General features: G+C 44.4%; 1 protein-coding gene across 2 annotated transcripts in view; it reads right to left on the reverse strand.

Moving 5' to 3' along the window:
• TEKT2 (tektin 2) overlaps positions 1-25947 on the reverse strand; it is a 62685-nt gene that overhangs the window by 31572 nt on the left and 5166 nt on the right. For both annotated transcript variants that reach the window (XM_077481718.1, XM_077481717.1), the window contains exons 2-6: positions 17132-17289; positions 10179-10304; positions 9769-9974; positions 6940-7083; positions 1501-1615 (exon numbers count right to left, since the gene is read on the reverse strand). In XM_077481718.1, the coding sequence (XP_077337844.1) occupies positions 1501-1615; positions 6940-7083; positions 9769-9974; positions 10179-10304; positions 17132-17287 (747 nt within the window). In that variant the 5' untranslated portion in view covers positions 17288-17289. The remainder of the gene's footprint in view (positions 1-1500; positions 1616-6939; positions 7084-9768; positions 9975-10178; positions 10305-17131; positions 17290-25947) is intronic.

The raw sequence follows: 25947 nt of genomic DNA on the forward strand, positions 1-25947 counted from the left end.
TCAATCAGCTGCTGCATTTGCAGGTTTCTAATGAGTGGCAGGGTCTGCATCCCTTTAGACATAATTTCCCTTTGGGAGGATCTCACCAAAAATTTCATTGTTGTTGCAGGGGATGCTTGAAATCTAACTTGTGTCTTAGTGCAGACTTCTTGTAAAATAAGCAAGTCAATCACAAAAGCAGGATATGACAGTTCTGGAGATCGTTGTGTACACCACCTTTGTACAGAATGCCTCCAGGTTGCCATATTGCATTTTACAAAAATCTGCAGAATAAAAACGAAAGGTAATTTTTAATAACTTAAATTCCATTATAATATAACTTGTGTAGCAAAGGTATATGCTATTTTTTTTTATATGATATTTTTTTCTTTCAATAGTGTAGTTAACCTTTAGATCCCTTTCACACTGGGGCGCTTTTCAGGCGTTTTTGCACTAAAATAGCGCCTGAAAAGGGCCTCTCAATCCACCCCAATGTGAAAGCCTGAGTGCTTTCACACTGGGGTGGAGTATCTTTCGGGTGGTGCGGAAGCAATGTATACACTACTCCTCCACCACCCCTGCAATTGAAATCAATGGGCACCGCTGCTGTAGCACCTGAAAAGCGCTTTGGCAGCGGCACTTTGTGGACGCTTTTAACCCTTTATTCGGCCACTAGCGGGGGTTAAAAGTGCATCGTTAGCACCTGAAAATCCCTGATACAACAGCGGTAAATTAGCAATGCTTTACCGCCTTAAACTTAATATGTTCTTTGTATTGTATTTTGCACAATAAAAATGGATTTTATAGTTAAGGCTTATTTTTTTTTCTTTGGCGCCTTCAGAGCCCTCTCACACTGAGGCAGGAGGGCGTCGGCTGTAAAGCGGCGCTATTTTTAGGGCAAATTTAGCGGCGATATTCGGCCTCTAGCGGGGAGGTTTTAACCCCCACTAGCGCCCAAAAAGGGGTTAAAACTGCCAGCAAAGTTTTGCCGGCGGTTTGGCGGGGCTGCCCCATTGCTTTCAATGGGCAGGGGCGTTTTAGGAGCAGTGTAGACACCGCTCCTACAGCGCTGCAAAGATTCGGGGAGCAGGACCTTTTTTACCGCCCTGCAAGCGCACCACTCCGGGTTTTCGCATTGGAGACACAGGAGAGACTCTTTGCAGGCGCTATTTTTTAGCTCTGTAGCACCTGTAAAGACTCATGATTAGGATATGGTGCCTTTCGATCTCCCTCTATCCACTATTTTAATGACTAAGGCCTCTTTCGCACTGAGGCGCACTGAGGCGCTTCTAAACTGCCAGTAAAACACTTGAGTGCTTGAAGAGCTTTCCATTCATTTCAATGGAGAGGGGCATTTTTTCACTGCCCTGCCAGCGCACTGCCCCAGTGTGAAAGCATTCATTGATTTTAATGGAAATATGTTTTCATAAGCTTTTCAGGCGCTTTTTTTTTGCGTGAAAGCGTCTGAAAAGCGCCTTAGTTTAAAAGGGGTGTAAACAATTTTATTGAGACTTTTTTTACCTGTGCAATAGTCATAGCAATGGCCTCTCTCAACTGGGCAGAGGCTCGGACTTCAGCTTCTGCTCTCTCTTTGTTGTAACGGCTAAATTGTTCCCATTCTTGAGGAGTGGTTGTTCTGAGGAAAAAGGACGGTTTAAAATAATTCTGTATGTTAATTCTATTATAATGTCCCCATGCATACATAAAAAAACCTTACATACATTCTGACTGTTTCTTTAAAAACCAACTGAACATTCAGTTTAAATCATATAAATACGTTTCAGGTACCTCAAAACAAGGTGCTTGAAGGACTTAGACCCCTTTCACACTGAGGCATTTTTCAGTCGCGTTCACACTTAAAAAAAGCCTCTGAAAAGCTCACGAAAACCTATTTCCATTAATATCAATGAATGCTTTCACACTGGGGCAGTGCAGTGAAAAAATGCTCCTCTTAATTGAAATTAATAGAAAGTTCTTCAAAAGCGCCTGAAAAGCTCTTCAAAAGCGCTCAGTGTTTTACTGTCAGATTAGAAGCACCTCAGTGTGAAAGGGGCCTTAAAGGGTGCTTTCGCACCAAGGCATCGGCGGCGGCGGTAAAGCGCCGCTATTTTTAGTGGCGATTTACCATAATTTTTGCGGAGGTGTTGCCTGCTAGCGGGGAGGTTTTAACCCCCGCTGGCGGCCGAAAAAGGGTTAAAACCACCAGCAAACTGCTGCCCATTCATTTCAATGCTGCAAATTTGTGCATAGATATAACAAAAAAACATTATAAATACCTATTTTTCCCTTTTTTATAAGACCCCTTTCACACTGAAGTGTTGCTAAAAAAAAAGCTGTTAAAGCACCGGCCATTTTTGCAGTGCTTTAGTAGCATTTTAGGTGCGGTTTTTGGGTGCTAGCGGGGCGCTTTTTTTAAGGTCACGTGACAACGTGACCTTAAAAAAAAAGCAAAAAAGACTAATTTTGCGGTGCTTTTGAAGCCCTGCCCATTCATTTCAATGGGCAGGGGTGTTTTTGGAGTGCTTTTTACATTTTTACAGAGCTCCAAACATGCCCTAAAGATGCTGCTCGCAGGACCATTTCTACCGCCCCGCAAGCGCACAGCCCCAGTGTGAAAGCACCTATTAAAATGAATGGGAGGCAGTAGGCGCTACTTTTAGCGTTAAAATGCCTGAAAACTGCCTCAGTGTGAAAGGGGTCTTAGTGATCACATTCTCTCTGTTCCCTCTGTTTTCAACTGCATAAGAGCTGAGGGAGGAGAAACAACAGGACACAGAAATTTCCAGTGAAAGGCCGTGTGAGGGGAGGGGGGGGGGGCTGGTTGGTGTCAGGTCTGATCATTGAAGGAGAGAACACTGAGTTCCCAGCATACCTAGGGAACTGACCACAGTGAGCTCTCCCGTCTAGTGTGGTCAGTTTTTAGCAGGAAAGGGACTGGCAAGAACACCAGGGATTTTTACACAAAGGAAGCAAAAAGAGGACAGGATACTTTTTATATTTAAGTACATGGTATAGCAGACACATATCAGGAATATGAAATGCTGGGGTAACAAACACTTTAAGTTGTTAACAGACCAATATGGAGCAATAAAGAAAAATTAATTGCTGGGATTTACATACATTTTTAACCACTTAAAGAGCAGATTCGTTTTGAGATTTTGGTGGTTTACATGTTTGTTTTTTTTGCTAGAAAATTACCCCCAGACATTATATATTGTTTTTTTTCTAACACCCTAGAGAATAAAATGGCGGTCATTGCAATACTTTTTTTCACACCGTATTTGCCCTGCGGTCTTACAAGCGCACTTTTTTTGGAAAAAAATCACTTTTTGGAATAAAAAAATAAGATAACAGTAAAATTAGCCCAATTTTTTTTATATTGTGAAAGATAATGTTACGCCAAGTAAATTGATACCCAATGTCACGCTTCAAAATTGCGCCCGCTCGTGGAATGGCGTCAAACTTTTACCCTCCATAGGCAACGTTTAAAAAATTCTACAGGTTGCATGTTTTGCACTACAGAGGAGGTCTAGGGCTAGAATTATTGCTCTCTCTCTCTCTACTAATCACGGAGATACCTCACATGTGTGGTTTGAACACAGTTTTCATATGCGGGCACTATGGGCGGAAGTGACGTTATGACGTCGCTTTCGCCCTGCAGTGTCATGGAGACAATTGGGAGTCATCTTCCTATCACTCATCTCCATGTCAGCCCAGGGGGCAGACGCGATCGCCTCTGCTGCTTCTGATGGCTCCGGTAAGCGGCGGAGGGCACCGGATCGCTGTGGGAGGGGGGCCCCTCTTCCACCATAGATAAAAGTGACCTCACGGCGAATCCGCCACAGAGACCACTTTTATCTTGTACCAGATCGCTGGCCAAACACGGGGATACTGGGGTTATGGCAGCTAGCTGCTGCAATAACAATGATATCTGTCCCAAAAGTAGGGACATACATCGCCGTGCGGTGGTCCCAAAGTGGTTAAAAAACACCAAAAAAGACTTTTGAAGCACTCTTAGCCCTTGTACACACAGTCGGAGAATCCGTCGGAATGTGTCCTATCGGACCGTGTTGTCGGATAATCTGACTGTGTGTGGTATGCATCGGACTTATTCCGTCGGAATATCCGTCGGACTCAATTTTCCAACTTGTTGGAAATATTTCCCGACAAACTGGTCCGATCGGACATACTCCGATCATGTGTAGAGAATTTTGATCGGACCAAGTGCCACGCATGCTCAGATCAAATTCCTACATCAAAGCTATTGGCTACTAGCCTGAATGTAGTCCCATCATAACGAAATTACGTCATCACGTTCTGAAAGATCAGATTTTTCGACAACTTTGTCCGACCGTGTGTATGCAACAGTTTCGGACAAGATCCGACGGAGAAAATCCGACGGAGAAAATCTGATGGATTTGGTTGTCGAAATCTCCGACCGTGTGTACAGGGGCTTAGGCTGGATTCAGACCTGTGCATTTTTAGTGCTTTTTGCATTTTGCAGATTTGCACTACAGAACCTGTAGTTTCAATGGGCAAGGACATTTTTGAAGTGCCTTTTACAGTGCTCCAAACACGGCCTAAAGATGCTGCTTGCAGGACTTTCTCTACCTCCCCAAAAGTGCACCGCCCCAGTGTGAAAGCACCTATTAAAATTAATGGGAGGCGCTTTTCAGGCGCTATTTTTAGCGCTAAAACACCTGAAAACTACCTCTGTTCCCTCTGTTTTCTACTGCATAAGAGCTGAGGAAGGAGAAACAACAACACACAGAAATTTCCAGTGAAAGGCCATGCGGGGGGGGGGGGGGGGGGGGTGTGTCAAGGCAGGTCTGATCATTGGAGGAGAGAACACTGAGTTCCCAGCATATCTAGGTAACTGACCACAGTGAGCTCTCCTGCCTAGTGTGGTCAGTTTTTAACAGGAAATGGACTGGCAAGGACAACAGAGATTTCACATAAAGGAAGCAAAAAGAGAGGACGGGTTACTTTTTTTTATTCAAGTACATGGTACAGCAGACACATATCAGGAATATGAAATACTGGGGTAACAAACACTTTAAGTTGTTAACAGACCAATATGGAGCAATAAAGAAAAAATAATTGCTGGGATTTACATACATTTTTAACATTCAATTTACACATCTTATGCATGACACACAAGAACAGTAAAACCATGGATTGAGAGTAACTTGGTTTAAGTGTTTTGCAAGACAAGCAATTTTTTTTTTCATAAATTTTGACTTGATATACAAGCGATGTCTTGATATACAAGTAGTGTCATATCATAACTGAGTATAAAAGAGAAGAGAGGCGCCTCAAAGTGTAACAATATGGTTACATTTAATGAAGGTACAAAATTTAGCAACTCACATGGTTGATGATTAACCACTTGAGATCTGCGCTGTAGCCGAATGATGGCTACAGAGTAGACCTGCTTTGCCGGGAACGTCTTTTGACTTTGTCCCTTGCCCGGGCGCCCTGCTTGCCTCCTGCAGGGCGCGCGTGGCAAGCTCTGTGATCAATGACTCTATGAGACTCGCTGGATAACAGATCGTAGTAAGGGGTCGATCACGACCCCTTACCACCTGACAGCTGACACCATGACAGCTGATCATGTGATGTCAACAGAGCCAGTAATTGGCTATTTTTTCTCCTCGTGCTGACAGCGTGAGGAGAAAAAAAAAGACCATCACCGGCATCCGTGAGAGGGACATCAGTGAGCTGCTGCCAAATCATCAGTGCCCACCTGTGCCCCCTGCCAGTGCCCCCCAGCAATAGGCAACAGTGCTGCCTACCAGTGCCCACCAGCACCACCCATCAGTGCCCACAGTGCCACCTATCAGTGCCCACAGTGCCACCTATCAGTGCCTACAATCAGTGCCTTAACAACAGTGCTGCACATCAGTGCCACCTATTAGTGCCCATCAGTGTCACCTACCAGTGCCCATCAGTGTCACCTACTAGTGCCCATTAGTGCCACCTATTAGTGCCCATCAGTACCATCTATCAGTGGTATCTATCAGTGCCCATCAGTGCCACCCATCCGTGCCACACAGCCGTACCACCCATCAGTGCCATCTTATCAGTGGCCATCAGTGCCGCCTTATCTGTGTCCATCAGTACCGCCTTATCTGTCTCCATCAGTGCCACCTTATCTGTGCCTTTCAGTGCCGCCTTAACTGTGCCTATCACTTTCCATCTGTGCAGTACAGTGTTGTATGACCGTGCAATTGTCATTCAAAGTGCGACAGCGCTGAAAGCTGAAAATTGGTCTGGGCAGGAGGGAAGTTTAAGTGCCCAGTAAGCAAGTGGTTAAAACAGGCACATCTACGTATGCAGGCATCCGGGGTAAAGCTGTCCACATAGACCATCCTCCGTTCTGCCATTAAAGTCATCCCTTACATGCTGCGCTCCATGAGCGTTTCAAGATTCGGTTGGAGATCACTCTACTGCAGGGTAGTTTTCACTGTCATGATTACAGGCTGACAGCGGTGGTAGCCGGCGGTGCAGAGGATGGTCTATGTGGACAGCTTTACCCCGGATGCCTGCATACTTAGATGTGCCTCTTTTAATCATCAACCATGTGATTTTCTAAATGTTGAACCTTCATTAAATGTAACCATATTGCTACACTTAGAGGCGCCTCTCTTCTCACCTGCTGGATTTTGCTTCTAATCCCCTTGTGGAGGCTGCCATTTGTGGATGGACATTTTATGGTTATACAACCTGGTCACATTGCGATAATCCTTTTATACGGACTATAAACCGAAGGACTTAAATAATTGTGGAATGACTCATCTGAGTTTCCATTATTTCTTATGGGGAAATTCGCTTTGATATACACATGCTTTGGATTACAAGCATGTTTCCAGAACAAATTATGCTCGCAATCTAAGGTTTTACTGTATACATATCTCCTCTTCAGATAAAATATAAAAGCACACTCTTGTCCCATCTTACCCATAAGGAACACGGGTTGGATCCACTTTCAGTGAAATGTTTGGGGAATGCTTGGTAAGTGAGAGGCATGTCTGATCTATTTCAATTGTTTCAGCCTTGTCTCTTTGGTCCCAGGATAGTTGTTGACGTGTCTCCTGCAGAAGACTAAAAAGAAATGCAATTACAGAGAGCCCTGTCTTCTTCTTTTTTTAAATCATTCTGGTAACATGACACCCCCCATGTTGAGGGCATCGAGGAACACTTTTTTATTTTTATTTTTTAAATAAAGGAATTGTCAAAAACCGTCTCTGTGTTTTGATTACTTTTTGACACTTTTTTGGTGAATGGGTAGGGGTACTATGTGACCCATACCCATTCACATGGGGGGGGGGGTTAAAGGGGGCTTCCATATTCCGATAAGCCCCCGCCCACAGACCCCCACAACCACATCGCAAGGTTGTGGGGACGAGACCCAAGGCACACCCCTATGTTGAAGGCATGTGGCCTGGTATGGTTCAAGAGGGGGGGGGGGTGGAGTGCGCCCGTGCCCCCCCCCCCCCCCGACTTGCCAGGCTGCATGCTCGAATAAGGGCCTGGTATGGATTTTGGAGGGGACATGTGTTTCTGAAAATTGCTTAAAAAAAAATCTTAAATAAAAACCAATGTTCACAGATGAAGCTCCATCATCAATCATGCCACCCGCCGCACCACTGCACCCAAAAAAAGAAAAAGTAAAAACCTTTGGCCTCATTGAAGGCTTCCCACCGACTGTCTGCTCCTCTGTCTGATATTTATTAAATAGGTAAGGGACCGAGTCACCTCAAACATTTTAGATTTTTTAACAAAGGAAAACTCCTTTTTAACAAAGGAAAACTCCTTTTTAACAAAGGAAAACTGGTGTAGTGTCTTTATTCAACTTTTACACCTTTCTGGTGAATGGGTAGGGAGGGGTACTGTGTACTACTTCATTCTCATTCACATGGGGAGGGCAGGAGCTGATTCCATAAGCCCCTCACCTGCAGACCCCCACAGCCACAGCCCAGGGTTGTGGAGAAGAGCCCCTTGTCCCCAACAACAAGAGGACAAGGTGATTTGGGGTGGGGAGGCTGAACCCCCCTGCCCCAAAGTACTCCCCCCATGTCGAGGGCATGTGGCCTGGTATGATTCAGGACGGGGGCGCGCTCACACGTTCTCCCCCCCTTTTCTGGCTTGCCAGGCTGCATGCTCGGCTAAGGGCTCGGTATGGATTGGGGGGACCCCATGCAGTTTTTTTTCAACATTTTCTATTGCCAGCTTTTTTTGTTTACATTTCAGTTCTCAGCGGGGAAGCCCATTGACAGCTGATGAGTCATTGGTTGTTAAGGACGTGGCAAAAAACTTCTAGGCCCACTCCTTAACAACCAGCTATTCTTAACACAGAATTCAAATCGGTCAATTATTTTTCAACCAATCCAAATTCGAATCATTCCGAAAATTTGAAATTCGTTAGAAAAGCAATCGAAATTTAACAAATTTCAACTAAATTCGTTACTATTTCAATCGGAGATTTGGATACATTGGGACCGAAACTAATTGCACATCTCTAATAGCAAAACTCTTTCAATGTTATTTTTACCAGACCAAAAGGAAGCAAATAGGGGAGCTACATTGTTCTGTTTTCCATACAGTTTAAGCTTGGCACTTTGTAAGCTTTGCAAGTTTCAGAATATGGGCTAAGTGCTTTGCTGCATATACTAGAATATAGACTTTGCATGGTATTTTGAGTTTCAGAACTTGAATTTCGTGGTTAGATTTTGAATAACAGAACAATGAAAAAAAAAAAAAAAGGATACAGGAGTTCTGTGCACAAGACAGATTTTCCTTAAAGCAGTGTTCCGCCCACTTTTACAACTTGGTCTTAAATGTAAGACCACCCCTCCACCCCTCTTTCGGATAATTTTTTTTTTTTTCTTCTTTCTTACCTTTTCTGAAGTACATAGTGTACTTCCGTCTTAGCTCGCCCGCACTGCCTTCTGGGACCTATAAGTGTCCAAGAAAACGACAGGGCCATTCAGAAAGCGCTGCGTGACTCGCGCATGCGCAGTGGGAATCCGGCTGTGAAGCCTGAAGGTTCCACTGTCAGTTTCCCTTAGTTACAATGGCGGTGCATGCATCCGATCTGATGGACGGATCGGCCTTGGGGGGCCAACATTGCAGGCTCCCTGGACAAGTAAGTGTCCTTTTTAAAAGTCAACAGCTACAGTGTTTGTAGATGCTGACTTTAAGAAAAAAAAAATTGCGGCTGGAACACCGCTTTAATGTCAGCTTCACTGATATTGGTTATAAATTAGCAAGAACCAGTTTTTCTTTGAGAAAAGAAGGAGCGTCATACTTAAATATCACACTTATAATCTTGGGCACACTGATGTTAAATGAAAAGTGCTCCATGAATGGAGGATCCACCTCCTGCATCCATAGAGAACTTTTAATTGATGGAAGCCATAGTATGTTTTTTTTTTTTGAATGGAGGAGTGGGGCGATAGTCGGCACTCTTGATGAATACCTATTAAAGGTCCAGCGGCTATATTAACCCTGCACCACATGAAGATTACCAATGGAGAGGGGGGAGAGGATGAAAGGTTTCAATTTAGATAGCAAGGACAATGGACACTTTTCATTAATTGTAAGCACATTTATGCGGATTTCTTTTCTATTGTAATAAAACTTTAATAAGGCTTTAAGAAGGAACTTTGTGTCTGTATGTGGGAAGGGTTGGCAGAGAGTTGAAGTCCCCCACTGCTTTGCCAAAGACCTAAGTGGTGCATTTCTACACCCTTCTATTAGCTCCCCACTAGTAGTGCCCTTATTTACCAAATCTGCTCAAAAGCTTCACTGATCTTTTGCTGCAGTGCTTTACGAACTCCCTCGATCACTTCCACTTCCTTGTGCAACTCTTCCTCCACAGGGTCTTTCACCAGGTCAATGCTTCTGCGGCTTTCACGGAGGGTCAGACAGTCTATTGCTACATCTGAAGGTACATTCTTGGCTTGCAAGGCTCGTTCTGCTTCATCTTTCATCTGGAGCACCAAGGAAAAGGTACACTATGATTAACAGCAATACCTGGAAAAGGTATTCATCACAAGTTCTGTGACAAGCAGCAATGGGTCTTTATTGTATTAGTGGAGCATAAAGCAGTTGATTTCATCTACACCAATGTGTACTCCTTTCTAATTTGATCCAAAGGTATGTTTTGCAATTACTTGGGATGCTGTTCAACTTACCGAGGTCAAAGCAGCTATTTCTGCATCTACTTCAGCCAGGCACTTATCCAGCACTTGTTTCCACTTGTCTACGTCATCAATACGACTGGCTAGGCGGGTACTATTATCATGCTCATTCCATTTAGTCTAATCAGAAAGTAATGTTGGTTATGAATTATCAGTATAAAAAATGTCTGTATATAAATACTGTAAAACTGATGTGTATTTACTTTCAAAAGTGTTTTATAAGCATAAATATACATTTTTCCAAATATTTTCACCCTAAATGCGTCTGGTACTATACAGAAATACATAATTTAAAGTCTAAGTTCACCTTTAAAAAAACAAAAAACAATAAACATATGTATTTTTGCAGGTAGAAAGATGGGCAACTTATTTTTTTCTACAGGAGCCTGCAAAGTATTGTACCCGCCAGTGTTTCACGGGTGCAATGTCAGGCTACTGCACATTCTTCCTCCAGCTTTTTTGCCAGTACCTCTGAATGGGCTTTCAGTTTGAAAGCTGGAGGAAGTGAGAATGGATTTCGAGCATCCACTGAAACTACAAGTCTATATGCTGTGGTGGAAGATGGGACTTGTAGTTTATTCATTCACGGATTTCTGTGGATTGAATGCACGACACTGCTGTGTGGGCAGGGAGAAACCCCCATCAGCTGTTACATAGAAGCTCCCCTTTCTGCTGAACATGATACACCCTAAATTCAAGTGTAAATACCTGATCCCTAAAGTAGGCTGCGAGGTCTGCTTTTTGCCAATATCCTATACTCCTAAAATGTTAAATGGGATTTTTTATAGTTTTTGCAAGAGTTGGATCTTCCCGGTCCACACCCTCACCGCAATTAGGAAATGTCACCCAGCATTCCATATAAGGAAAGAAGAGTAACTTGCCACATTAGCTCTTGACTGTATATAGGGAGGAACAAGATTAAAGTGAAGATGCAAGTTTGTCTTTCATCAATGCTTTTATTTTAATGGAAAAATGTAATAGTTTTGGTTCGATTTTAACAGTTTCCTTTTTCAATGTTTCCCTTTTAAACTGCTGTTTTATTCTTATGTTTTTTCCTTCTATCTACTGTATATATAACACATTTAATACATGATAAATACATGATAAAGCATTCCCAGAGCACTATGGGTTAGTAAAGGAAACAGCTCAGCAGCTTATCCTACAGCTCCCTTTATCCAAGTGAAACCATGTACCGAGCCATCTGATAACTGTCGCAAATTGCTTTAATGAAAACTGACTTTTTCAGCACAGCTGAAAATTAATCAAACTAATGATGTAAATCTGAGACTACAGCTACATCTACCAGTACAGGCAGTCCCTGGGCTACAAACAAGATAGGGTCTATAGCTTTGTTCTTACGTTGAATTTGTCTGTAAGTCAGAACAGGTACATTTTTTAAGTGTAGCTCCAGACAAAAAACTATTTTTGGGCTTTTTGGATTGCATAGGGAAGGATTAACACCCCTGTAATGTTTGTTTTGCTGTCTATGCCCCTGTTCAGAAAATTTCACATCACTTTATGTCCCAATGACAATTGAATTTTGAAAACTTTGGATTGTTGTGGAAACAACAATGTGGGGGTCCCCCAGGCCCCCTGGCACTATATACTCTGAACATCATTATATATACTATACAGCCAGCCCTATATACTCTGCAGAAAAGGGCCTTAGGTGTTTGTGGTACCAGAACACTGTAAGCCCTCACAGATACTCTTGTTGGGTGCAGGAACGGGCCCTGCGTTTAAATATTATATCAAATATTGTAATTACATGCCCCTGTTAAACAGGGGCAAAAAAATTGGGCCTTGGGTGGTGGTGCCCTAAACCAAAAATATTGTTGGAAGCTAGCATCATCAAGATTGAGGAGGGATAGGATAGTCAGCATAGGCAGTCTTCAAGGGATCCCACATCCATAGCAAATTCAATCAGTTACATCATCATCAGGTGCTTGATAGCTGCTGATCCAAGACTGATTTGTATTTATAAATGTGAGCCTATCAACTGAGTCTGTGGACAGGCGCACTCTTTGATCCGTTACAAACCCTCCAGCAGCACTGAATGTGCATTCAGAAAGCATGCTGGACGCAGTACAGGCCCGTAGCTCAATTGCATATTGAGCAAGTTCTGGCCAGTGGTCAATCCTCAAGACCCAGTAACCCTGTGGATGCTCTGTTGGAAAGGTCTCCAAGTCTGCTCTTGCCCCTAGATATTTCTGCACCATGTAATGCAGACACTGGCGATGGTTGCTTGAACCGATCAGACCTTGGCGCTGAGGACTGAAAAATTGTTTAAAGGCATCGTCATCCACCCACCTTCTCCACCGCTCTTCCTCTGACTGAACGATGCCTCAGCAACACGTTGACCAGCACCAGGAAACTGTAACCTCCCAAGGTCTGGAAATGCGTTGCACAAACCTGTCTTCAAGGTCTCCTGAAAATGTTTCATCCTCTGCTCCCTCTGCGAAGGCAGGATGAGTTCTGCAACCTTACCCTTTTAACGTGAATCAAGAAGGAAGGGATCATCACTGCTCACCAGTAATGATCCCTCTCCTTGATACCACAAATCCTAGGGTCCTTTCACAGGCTTTGCAGAATCAGGGAGGCCATGCAGCGTAAGTTTGCAGAGGCATTCGATTCTGAGTCCTTTGGGTCACAAAGGATCACATGATCCGTAACTACCTTCTCCCAGCCACGTACAACTCTTTGGGTTTCTGGGGACTGAAAACCATCCCTTGAAGACTCCTGAGTGTTATCCTCTACATCCATACTGACACAATCCTCCTCCTCTTCTTCCTGTGTGACAGGCCCACAGAAATGCTATCTGGATAAAGGGGGCCTTGAGAGGTAAGGAAGTCCTCCTCTTCCTCCCGTTGTTCTGCCTCAAGTGTCCTGTCCAGGATTCCACAAAGCATGTGCTCCAACTGAAAGACTAGAGGGACAGTGTTACTGATGCATGCATTGTCACTGCTCACCATCCTTGTGGCCTCCTCAAATGGTGACAGGAGAGCGCATGCATCCTTGATCAGTAGCCAGTGGTGTGGCAAAAAGAAGCCAAGCGCCCCTGACCCTATCCTGGTGCCATACTTGCACAGGTACTCATTGATGGCCCTCTGATGTGTGTACAGCCGCTGCAGCATTTCCAACATTGAGTTCTACCTGGTGGGCATGTCACAAATGAGGTGGTTGGTGGGCAGGTTGAATTTCCTTTCAATGTTAGCCAGCTGAGCACTGGCATTGTATGAAATGACCACAGACTTTTCTGGCCTGCCTCAGGAGATCCTGTAAACCTAGGATAAATGCTCAAGAACTGTTACACCACCAAATTCAGGTCGTGTGCCAAACATGGAACATGGGTCAAGTGTTCCTGTCAGGGGGCAGAGAGAAGGTTGGTGCCATTGTCGCATACAACCATTCCTGGCTGAAGCTGGCATGGCGTCAACCACCTCTGAGCCTGCCCCTGCAGAGCTGACAGAATTTGCAAGGATATCTCTACTGTTCAGATACCCTCCATGCTTTACACCTCATGGCCTCACGTATAATCATTACTTCCCTCTTTCAACCTCACCACTATAGACAAGGCTGCTAAACTACTTGCTAACGTCCATCTTACCACCTGCCCTCTGGATCCCGTTGCCTCAAAAAAGCTACGTTCCCTCTCTGACACTATTCTACACTCAACCCACAACTTCAATCTCTCCCTCTCTTCTGGCATCTTCCCTAACTCCCTAAAACATGCACTTGTCAGCCCTATACTTAAAAAGCCCTCACTGGACCCATCCATTCTTACCAACCTACGCCCCATCTCCTTGCTCCCTTTTTTATCCAAACTCCTTGAACGTCTGGTCTACAACCGACTGAGCGACCACCTTGCTGATAATAGCCTTCTTGATCCCCTTCAGTCTGGATTTTGTCCCCAACATTCCACAGAAACTGCTCTTCTAAAACTAACAAACAATCTACTAATGGCCAAAACCAATGGACACTACTCTGTACTCCTACTCTTGGACCTCTCTGCTGCCTTTGATATGGTTGACCACCCCCTCCTCCTCAAAAAACGCCATGCCTTTGGTCTCCGTGACTGTACTCTTCGCTGGTTCACCTCTTACTTATTCAACCGCACCTTTAGCATTACTTACAATTCTACTTCCTCCTCTCCTCATCCCTTCTCTGTTGGGGTCCCCCAAGGTTCTGTTCTTGGACCTCTCCTATTTTAAATCCTCACCTCCTCCCTGGGTCAGCTGATAGCCTCCTATGGCTTCCAATACTACCTCTATGCTAACGATACCCAAATCTATTTCGCTACCCCTCGGCTCACTCCCTCTGTCGCCTCACGTATTATTCATTTACTAACAGATATATCAGTCTGGATGTCACACCACTTCCTCAAACTCAATCTATCCAAAACCGTACTTATCATTTTTCCTCACCCATGTGCCCCTTCCCTTTCCCTGATCTCTATGTCAAAATTGGTGGCACAACTATAAGCCCATGCCCGCTTGCCAAGGTCCTAGGTGTAGTCTTGGACTCTGAACTCTCCTTTAAGCCCCACGTCCAATCACTGTCCAAATTTTGCTGCCTCAACCTCTGCAACATCTCCAAAATACACCCATTTCTAACCAATGACTCAACAAAGCTCTTAATTCACTCCCTGTTCATCTGTCGCCTCGACTACGGTAACTCCCTCCTCATTGGCTTACCTCTACATAGGTTATCCCCTCTTCAGTCCATCATAAATTCTGCTGTCAGACTCATCCACCTTACCAATCGCTCTGTGTTTGCTACTCCTCTCTGTCAATCTGTCCACTGGCTTCCGTTCACCCAACAAATTAAATTCAAAATACTAACAACTTCTTACAAAGCCATCCACAACTTAGCCCCCAGCTACATCACTAGCCTAGTCTCTAAATACCAACCTATTTGTTCTCTTTGCTCCTCTCAAGATCCCCTGCTCTCTAGCTCCCTCGTCACCTCCTCCCATGCTCGCCTCCAGGACTTCTCCTGACCCATTCTAATCCTATGGAACGCCTCACCCCAATCTGTCTGGTTATCTCCTACTCTATTAGCTTTCAGATGATCCCTGAAAACACTTATCTTCACAGAAACCTATCTTACACACACCTAACAACTGTATTTTCATTTTCTCCATCACCTCCACAGTTATTACCTTTTGTTCCCCTTGACCCTCCCTCATAGATTGTAAGCTCTAACGAGCAGGGCTCTCTGATTCCTCCTGTATTGATTTGTATTGTAACTCTATTGTCTTGCACCCATGTTGTAAAGCACTGTGTAAACTGTTGGCACTATATAAATCCTGAATAAAAATAATAATAATAATAACAATGATAATTTCTGCCCCAGTGTGGCTCCTGTCCCCTAGGCAGACCAACTCAAGCACTCCATGGCATCTTTTAGCCTGACTGTCTGCGTAGCCCCTTGAATGCTTACGTAGCACCGCTGGTTCAGAGGACAAATCTGCAGAAGAGGCCATAGTGGAAGAAGAAGAGGAGGGGTGGAGGAGAGAGCTGTGGCAGAATCACCATTAGCATTTTGGATGCATGGTGGCAGAACAAGCTCCAACAACACTGAAGCTTGTCCTGCATCCTTCCCAGCTGCCAGCAGAGTTACCCAGTGTGCCGTGAAGGAAAGGTAACCTCTCTGCCCATGCCTGCTGGACCATGAGGTAATTTGCACCTTACTGCTGATCGCCCAGTCCAATGAGGCCAAAACATTGTCTTCCATATGCCGGTAGAGATCCAGGATTGGTCTTCCGTGAAAGGAAATGGCATTTTGGACAGCACATTCCACAAAATCACAAAAGGGGGCAGAGTCTACCAGCTGAAAAGGCAGTAGTTGCAGTGCTAGCAGTTTGGCCAAGATAGCATTTAGATGCTGAGCATGTGGATGGCTGGGACCAAATTTCTTTTTACAGTTCAGCAACTGGGGTAGGAAAATTTGCCTGCTAAAATCAGATGGTGGTATAAATATATATATACACACACACACACACACTGCCTGCACTGACTGAATAGAGAGTAAACACTGAATATATAGTCTATGTTAAATGTGTGTGTGTGTATATATATATATATATATATATATATATATATATATATATATATCAAATACACTGCTACTAACTGAATAACCTGCCTACTTAATCTAAATCAAGCTATCTCTCTGTCCATACATAGTATGGGACGTGGACTTAGTCCCCCTGAGCTATGATTGGCCAAAGGCACCCTCCTGCCTTTGGCCAATTATGGCTCTCTTAACAGAGTGTGCTGTGATTGGCCAAAGCATGCAGGTCAGGTGCATGCTTTGGCCAATCATCATACACCAATGCAATGCCATCTAACAGTGCATTATGGGGCGTTCTGTGGTGCTTGAATTTGCCACTAACGCCCCATAATGTTCGCTGTTCGGGGAACGGGCAAAAACCCGATGTTCGACCTAAACATCAAGCTCATCCTGAGAGAGGAGTTAGGAAAAGATCAGGATAATTAATATTATTAAATATTATTAAATATTGGACTTCCTCTTTTTTAATGTGCAATTTATTTGATTGATTTTTTAAAGAATATTTTTTGGAAAAGTTAATAAAATCTTTGTAAAATAAATAACCTTTTTTTTTTTTTTTTTTTTTTTCAATCCTGAGCATCTGGTTATAGTTTATGTGGTTGGACTATGCATACACATGGCTCTATACTTAAAACATTGTAGGGTTTTTTTGGAATGTAGAGGTCAGTTTGTAGTATTTGTGTTTGTTGAATGTTTGAATATGGTTCAACCACAGTCTGCACTTCCAAATTCTCCTCTGAATATATTTATAAAAAAAAAATAATAATAATTCACCTTATTGCAAAGGCAATATATTGGTTAATTAGGATAACACATACTACTGTAACATTATTTACTGCTAAGATAAGACAAACCTATTTTCTAGTAGATACCTGGTTGTTGGTCTCATTGCGTAGACTTCTGGCTTCCTGACGAATCTGGTGAGAAGCCGAACGTTGCCTTTCAGCATTTGTGGAAATGAGAGCACTGTTGGTGTGCCAGTCTGGTACAGAAAAGCGGCTCCCAGGTTTCACACTTAGAGTGGCCATAACTGTGCAGACAATGATTGTTAACAATACAATACATAATGTACACACACAATAAGTATCATATAGTGATAATGGAGGAAAGGAGACGTACCTTTGTTGTTCATAGCAACCAGTCTGAATACCTCTTTTGAAACTGGTAGCAGGTAAATGATAGATACCAGGCTGTTTGCTATGGATCATATGTGCGTTTTTTTTATTCCTGCAGTTCTTGCACATAAGATCTATGTTCTTATTTATGTTCTTATATTCAGAACATTTAAAGTGAAACTCCATTTAAAAAAAATAAGCAAAACCCTATATGAACTGTGCGCAATGCAAGCCTTCTTGCTGATCTTTCTGTTATATAGGTACCCATGTACATTTGCCTTGACCCTTTTAAAACTGACTGCTAAGTGGAGGGTCTGCACTGTTGTTGGTTGGTAAAATGGAAAGCGTCGGACAGAGCACACATTTATGCATGCAAGAATCTGAGAACCTATCTGGTGTAGGGGATATCTATCATTTGATTAAAACTGCATGCTGATTTCTAGGACAACAGTAATGCCACGTACAATCGACCGGACTTTTCGACGGACTTGGTCCGGCGGACTGAATACGACGGACAATTTGATCGTGTGTGGGCTCCAGTGGACTTTTTCTTCCCCAAAGTCCGGCGGACCTAGAAATAAAACTTACTTCAAATCTGTCCGCCAGACTTGGCTTTCTAGCGGACAATCCGGTCGTCTGTGTGCTAGTCCGTCGGACTAAAACCGACGCTAGGGCAGCTATTGGCTACTGACTATGAACTTCCTTATTCTACGTCATCATGTTCGAATCCGTCGGACTTTTGGAGTGATCGTGTGTGGCCAAGTACATTCATTTGAAAGTCCGGCGGACCTTAGCTGCAAAGTCCATCAGATTGTCCGCCGGACCAAGTCCGTCGAAAAGTCCGGTTGTGTGTACACGGCATTAGTTAATAACAGAAGCAGAGATGTTCTCATCATAAGATGGTATCCATAACTCCCAAATGTCCCTGATTTTGAGGGACTGTCCCTGATTTGGAACAAAGTCCCTCTGTCCCTCTTTCCTCCTCATTTGTCCCTCATTTTGGTCAGATCTATATATTTATATATAAAAAGCGCTATTTATCTTCTGAAAAGTGTTTCATGGTGCTAAATCTTTCATCCATTTTCTAAATTGCTGCTTCTGTTAATGTTAAAAGTCAGTATAAAGGAATAATAGTGGTAAAAAAAGCACTTGTGGGTTTACCTAATCTTTTTTTTTTTGTGTGTGTGTGTAAAATTCTCCTCTAAGGGGCCGTGTCAGGGGATGTATCCTATGCCTACAAACTTTTGAAAATAGGTGTCCCCCGTTCCCATCTCAAAAGATTGGTAGGTATGTGTATCTACTCATGGTGTGGATGACTGTAGGCTGGTGCCTGTCTGGAGGATTCACCCTCTCTATTTGTCCTGTTTACCATTATCATTGAATAAAAAATTAAAAGAAAATCTCAAGTTTTGTGTTGTCTCAAGAAAAGTAATAGAAAATCTTCCACTGGGGACACTAGTTCTGGTAACCTGGGGGTGCCCTCAGAGATTCCCTTAATTTGCAGAAATTATTATTATTATTATTCCATTGGAGAAGTGTCTGTGTCTTATACTTCAGGAGTGCTAAAGCAAAGTTAATGTGACCGTGGTGTATCTAGTGCACCTCATACCGGGAGTCAAGCCATGCAACCCTATGGGTTGAGCGGCCTTGCGCTGCAATGAGACAGTTTACAAGGGAAATTTCCTAAGTCAAATACATATGTATTATCGCACACTTTAACCTTCAGGGTTAAGATGCACCACCAGGGAAGACGGCCAGTCTGGAGATGAAAGTGGGTAATGGTGGCACGTGACTGTGTTGGCACATATAACTGTAGTCCATCTGGAGAGTGTACAGAAGAAGGTCCCTACATTCTCACATAAGGAAGTAGGAACAAAGCACCCTTTAAAAGTATTTTTTAGGAAATGCTGTCTGAAACTGCCATTATAAAACCTTGTACACACAATTGGATTTTCTGACAGGATTTGTGTGATGACAGGCGCTCCGTCAGACAATTGTTGGCCAACTTTCCGTGGACAAATGTTGGATGGCAGGTTTATAAATTTTCCGTGGACAACGGTGTGTTGTCAGATTTTCCGAGCATGTGTACACAAGTCCAAAGTACAAACACGCATGCTCAGAATCAATGCTCACCAAACACAGTAGCAGAAGGTGCCCAAAGGGTGGCGCTAAAGAGATGAAAAACCACGTAGTACTTCACTACGTTCGTGTTTGTTGGCCAACAATTGTGTGCCATTTGTATGCAAGACAAGTTCCTGACCAACGCCCTTCGAACAAAAGTCCGAAGCTTTGTCTGCGGAAAATCTGATCGTGTGTACGAGGCTTTAGGGACAAAGATGACAACAAATAGAGATATGGAATACAGTTTATTATTCTTATTTTTATGCAATCAATAGACCAAAAAAAAAAAAAAAAACACTTTCTTCTACTTTGATAAGTGTTCATTAAAAAATAATTATTTTTTTTTATTGTAGATAAAAGGTATAGATTTTATTCTATCATTTGTCCCATTTAGACAGTCTTTTTTTTTACAGAAACAGCTAATTACAGCAGCTGTGGTTGCGCATTATCTCTTGGCAAGTGCAAGGGAGGGGGGTGGGTGGAGGCAGAGGTGCAGAAGAAATGGAGGTATTACACACATCTGGTGTACTTTTGATTCCTCCACAACTAGTTAAAGTGACTTTTATTTTTTAACAAATACTGACCTACTGTGTGAAATGGTTCCCTGTCAGCACTCTCCTCTCCCCTTCTCCTCTGTGGGGAGATAACACAGATAAAAAAGTGCCATCATTTTGGTATAGGAGTAAGGACTGCTGCTACATGGCCAAGAAGCATACAAGTCTCGGGGATGAGGTGGGAATTTGTGCTCAATTTTGACTCAAATTATTTTGTTGATAGTAAATCTTAATTTTTTGCAATGTTTTAAGGAAAATGTGGAAATGATCATTGTGCTTAAGTGGTTTGTTAAAAAAAAAAAAAATCTCCTTTTTGTCTGAAATTCTTCCTGAAAAAATGGCATTGGTGCTTCCTGGTATATGGGGGTGCCTAGACACGTTTGTACCTACAGCCTCCTAGCTCTATATCTACAGTGTAACGCTAGTAATATACGATTAGATTTTCTTTGTTCGGCCTACAGGGAGAATGGGAGGAAATCACTTGATTCCCCCATTAAGAGCCGGTTCACACAGGGGCGACACGACTTTCAACACGACTTTTGAAGGCAACTTGGACACGACTTGGGGCGACTTACAACAGGACTTTAAGTCAACCCAGGCCAGGCGACTTTTACCGTGGCCAATCAGAGAATGAGCTCTGAAGCGGGAACTCCACGCCAAATTTATTTAAAAAATGGCATGGGTTCCCCCTCTGAGAGCATACCAGGCCCTTAGGTCTGGTATGGATTCTAAGGGGAACTCCCTACGTGACAGCGGCAACAGAAGACCGGGCCACCACATGTAAAAGAGCTAGAAGAAGGAGCGGTGGCCCGGCCAGAAGAAGAGGGGGACAAGACCCCCGAAGTCGGAAGAAGAGGGTGGCGGCAGCGAAGAAGAATGCCGGGCCCCTCCGCTAGTAAAAGAGCTAGCAGAAGATAGCGGAGGAGTCCGGCGAGAAGACCCCCGAAGATGGAAGACCCCCAAAGCTGTGCAATAAACTATTTTAACCCTTGTGTGTAGTGTTTTATTTGTACATTTTTTTTCACAGGTGAATGGGTAGGGGTACATTGTACCCCATACTCATTCACATAGGGTGGGGCTCCCGGATTCCGATAAGCCCCCCGCCCACAGACCCCAACAACCAATGGCCAGGGTTGTCGGGAAGAGGCCCTTGTCCTCATCAACATGGGGACAAGGTGCTTTGGGGTGGGGGGGCCGCGCGGCCCCCCCTTCCCCAAGGCACCCCCCATGTTGAGGGCACGCCGCCTGGTACGGCTCAGGAGGGGGGGCACTCGCTCGTCCCCACCCCCTTTCCTGGCCGGCCGGGTAGCGTGCTTGGATAAGGGTCTGGTATGGATCTGGGGGGGACCCCCATGCCATTTTTTCGGCGTAGGGGGTTCTTTATTTTTTTAATAAATTTGGCGTGGAGTTCCCTCTTGAGAGCTGATAATTCTGTCAGAGTCACCTCCGTATAGACGGAGATCCGACTTGGAGGCAGCCTCCATTGAAATCAATGGGTACCAGTCGCCTACAAGTCAGATTGAAGTAGTACAGGAACCTTTTCTGAAGTCGGAGCGACTTCAGTAGTGTGCATTAAGACAGCTCTCATTCACTTACATTGATTTTTACATGTTGTCCGACCTGAGGCGACTAGGGGCGACCTGAAGTCGGATCTGAGTCGCCCCTGTGTGAACTGGCTCTTAGGCTAAACAGTGTGGATGAAGGAATCTCTCCTGTTGGCTGTCTAACCTGCAGTAACTGCATCTGATTGGATGTAGCCACTGTTTGGTCTAGAGTTTTCCACCTAGAGCCTGGATCCATTGATTATGAAATCAAACAAGATGGTGTTCACCGAGCCACCTATGGCTTGAATTTCAGCCAGATCAGCAGGAATTGGGCAAAATTCTGCTGTGTATGTGTAGCACTATCCCCAAAGGAGTTGCTAATGTGCCAGGTCCTCACCGCTGCACAGGTAGTCACATAGCATTTTCTTCACACATTCCAACACAGAAAACAGTCCGTGGCTTGTTTTTGATCTTTTTTTAGGGGTTGATAAGTTGGATAGGGAAATATGGGATGCCCAACTTAAGAATGTCCAACACACTGAACAATGGACAACTTCCTCTGTATTTACAAAAAAAAGTCCTCTTTTTCCTTCCACCTGCACAAACTTGGTTTCCACTGCTCATCACCTGCTGCTCGATCCTGTGGAACTAGCAGGATATTGCTATTTCAGCAAAGGCCCATTACAGGCAGGAACTCTCGGTCCCTTGACAAAAGTAGTGCAATGTGAGTCACCATCATGACATCTTTCCTTCTGCTTCCCTGTGGCCACTAATCCCAGCTCCACTTGCTTGCAGAAAATCTATAGCCCACCTGGCTGCCACCAGCCACGCATGGCTGAACTTCCTCTCAGTCCTCCATACTGACTTTTTGCCTCAGTCCTGCCCGACTGGCACACACACATGGAGACCTCCCAGGGCAAGCTTAGATGAAGACTTGGCACACCACTGCCTTCAAGAGAACACTACTACAGCTGGCAGTCTCTCCCCTTGTCTGTCCCTGCACCATGCTGATCTACAGACTGTCTCACCTTGCTCCTACCCTTTGCTTTTCCGACATGAATCTTTCCACTGCTCCACTGCTTGTTAGGATCCTTACAGGCCAGCTTTCCTGAGCACCCGACCTGAGGTAGAACCCCCCCCCCCTCCCCCGTAAGGAGTCTCTTTAAGGGCCACTGACAGCCTCTCCTCAGCCCTACTTCTCCATCTTCCACCTGACTCCCCTTGCTGGAGTGGCCCATGTCTATTTATTAGGTTGTCTCAGTCCCCTGCCAGCTCACATCTGGGGATTAGCTGATGCCCCATAAAAATGAATGGCAGCTATTCCTAATCTCTGCCCTCTAGTTCTAGAAGGTTCTCCAACCTTCCAGACAGCAGGAGGAGGCACAAGAGAGCTGTAAGCATGAGCCATCCAGCCCTGGCCTCTAAAACTCCGTACCCAATTCAGTGAATCAGGTTATTCCTCGCCAGAATATGCTTTTACCTACTCTCAACTCTAGCAGCACACACTAGAGGGTACTACAGTACATATGGCTAGCATAAGATTTTTTTTAAAATAACAAATATGTCATATTTTGCACAGAGCAGCTCAGATCCTACTCTTTTCAGGGTCCCCCAAAGCGCTCCTGGCTCCTCCTCTTCACTCAGTGCCCATAATAGCAAGCCGCTTGTTCTGGGGGCACAGGTGTATGCTGACTCCTGAGCCATGCTCTATGTGTTCAAAAAACACACAGAGCTGCAGCTCGGACCTGCCCCCAACTCTCTCCTTATTGGCTCTCTGGTTGTGATTGACAGTAACAGGAGCCAATAAGAGACCAGATAGAAGCTCAGCTCTCGTGCACACTGCTGGATTGAGAGGGAGCTCAGGCGAGTATTAGGGGGGCTACTGCACAAAGAAGGTTTTTCTACCTTCATGCATCATGCAAGGTAAAACAAAAAATTTAGTCTTTAAAATCACTTTAAGTCACTGCTACATTTGACAGCTAGTCTAAGGAGATTTTAAGTGAGATGTGGTGATGTTACAGCTGTGCTGCTCACTATTCTTTTTGGAAGTTCTAACACAAGGAGGCAAAATCTCTGCCTCAACCAAGATGGCCTCTTCTATACAGAGACACAATGCAGAACAAGTCAGAAATGGGGAAAAGATAACTGAAGAGAGAACAGGTCACAACGATGACTCGTCCTTTACCTTCTGCTTGATTTTTTTGGGCACAACTTCCAGTGTTCAGTTGTTTACTTACGGACCGCCCGCTGCTGTTTGAAGGAGGATATCGTTGTTATGGCAGCAGCTAGCTGCCATAACCCCGGTATCCTCTTCTTCAGTGTGAGGTCCGCTATAAGATAAAAGTGGTCTCTGCAACGGATTTACAGCGAGATCACTTTTATCGGCAGCGGGAGAGGCCCCTCCCCCCCCCCCGCCTTGCTCAGGTACCCTCTGCCTCTTACCAGAGCCGTCGGCAGCGGTGGAGGTGATCGCGTCCAGTCTCCTGTTAGGTATAGAGACGAGTGAGGGGAAGATGGCCCCCACCCGTCTCCATAACAATGCAGGGCAGAAGCGACGTTAAAATGTCACTTCTGACACAACTCTTAAAGGGACATTTTTTTCGAATGACTTTTTTAAATGACAATTTTTTTTTTTTTTTTTTATTGCATTTTAGTGTAAATATGATATCTGAGGTCTTTTTGACCCCAGATCTCATATTTAAGAGGTCCTGTCATGTTTTTTTTCTATTACAAGGGATATTTACATTCCTTGTACTAGCAAAAAAAAGTGAAATTAAAAATAAAAATAAAAACAGTGTAAAAATAAAAGGTAAAATAAATAAGAATTTTTTTTAAACGCACCCCATCCTGACGAGCTTGCGTGCAGAAGCGACCGCATACATGAGTAGCATCCGCATATGAAAACGGTGTTCAAACCACACATGTGAGGTATCGCCACGATCATTAGAGCGAGAGCAATAATTCTAGCCCTAGACCTCCTCTGTAACTCAAAACATACAACCTGTAGAATTTTTTTAAACATTGCCTATGGAGATTTTTAAAGGTACAGTGGCGAAACTACCAGGGTCGCAACAGTCGCACTTGCGACTGGGCCCATGTGTTCTGCCACTGCCACGGCATGGGACATGCTGATTTAAGGTTCGTACTGACGCTGAATGCTCGGCACTTGCAAGGAAGGAGACACAGGGAGGGGGAGGGGCAGGGAAGGGAGCTAGTTGTCAAAGGAGGATGCTTGCTGGGTGCATTGTGAAGTTTGCACTAGATGGGTACAGTGCAATGTGCAGTATGCAATGGAGGGGTACTGCTGTGCAACAAGCAGCATGCACTAGATGTGTGCTGTGTGACAGGCATAGTGCAACATGTAGTGAGCACTGAAAGAGTGCTGTGCGATGTGCACTCGATGGGTGCCATGTAATGGGCAGTGCGCACTGGATTTGTGCAGTGGATATGCCATGTGCACTGAATGGGTGCACTGCGCACTAGTGGAGCAATGTGCAGTGTGCTTGAATTTGTTCAAGTTGTGTGAGAAGCATACTTGGAGTGATTTGGGGGGGGATAAGAGGATGCTGTATGTGCAAGGGGGCACTTTAGAAAAAGACAGAACTTGTGCTAGAAAGGGGGTTAAATAAAAAATATGACCCCCCCCCCCAGCACCAGTTCTCTCTGCTCCTAAAATGCCCCCTTGCACATACAGCATTCTCTTATCCCCCCAAATCACTGAAAGTATCCTTTTCTGTCAACTTTCTCCCTCCCCCCTTCAAAGAGAGGCTGTCTGCTATTGAGGGGACGATCATGGTTTCTGGGATTCCGGGCACCTCGCTAGAGATTTGGGGTAATCACTCCAGGACTCAAGGCCAGTTCACACCACGAATCACAAAGGAGCGCACTGTGCATTTTTAAGCGATACACATGCCTTCCAGGTGCTGTGCGATTTCAGCCCTTTCATTTGAATAGGCTAAAATTGTGTTGGTCTGCACCAAGAGCTGTGCATGTGCTACTTTACAAAACGCACTGCAACTGGATGGCATGGTACTGCTGGTCATACAATCTGGTGCAGGCAAACACTGCATTTGCAACCAGCATTTGGGGAGTCAGTAAGTTGGCAACTGCTGCAGATCGCTTTGGCAGTGCATTTTGAATGCAGTGTGGGAAACGCACCCAAAACGCAGGTTTCCCTCAAGGCATTCTGGTGTGAACAGACCCTTAGTCCAGACACACAGGATTTCATTTGTATCTCAGGAAGGTCCCACCAAAACCGGGACAGTTTAGAAGTATGGATTTGTATTAGAAGTGGAGAGGATTTGTGTTTTGGGGGGTTTGTACTGGGAAGGGGGATTTGAGTAGCAGGATTTGT

Source organism: Lithobates pipiens, unplaced genomic scaffold, assembly GCF_037356315.1.
Source record: "Lithobates pipiens isolate NorthernLeopardFrog02 unplaced genomic scaffold, aLitPip1_a1.2 Scaffold_16, whole genome shotgun sequence".
NCBI lineage: Eukaryota > Metazoa > Chordata > Amphibia > Anura > Ranidae > Lithobates > Lithobates pipiens.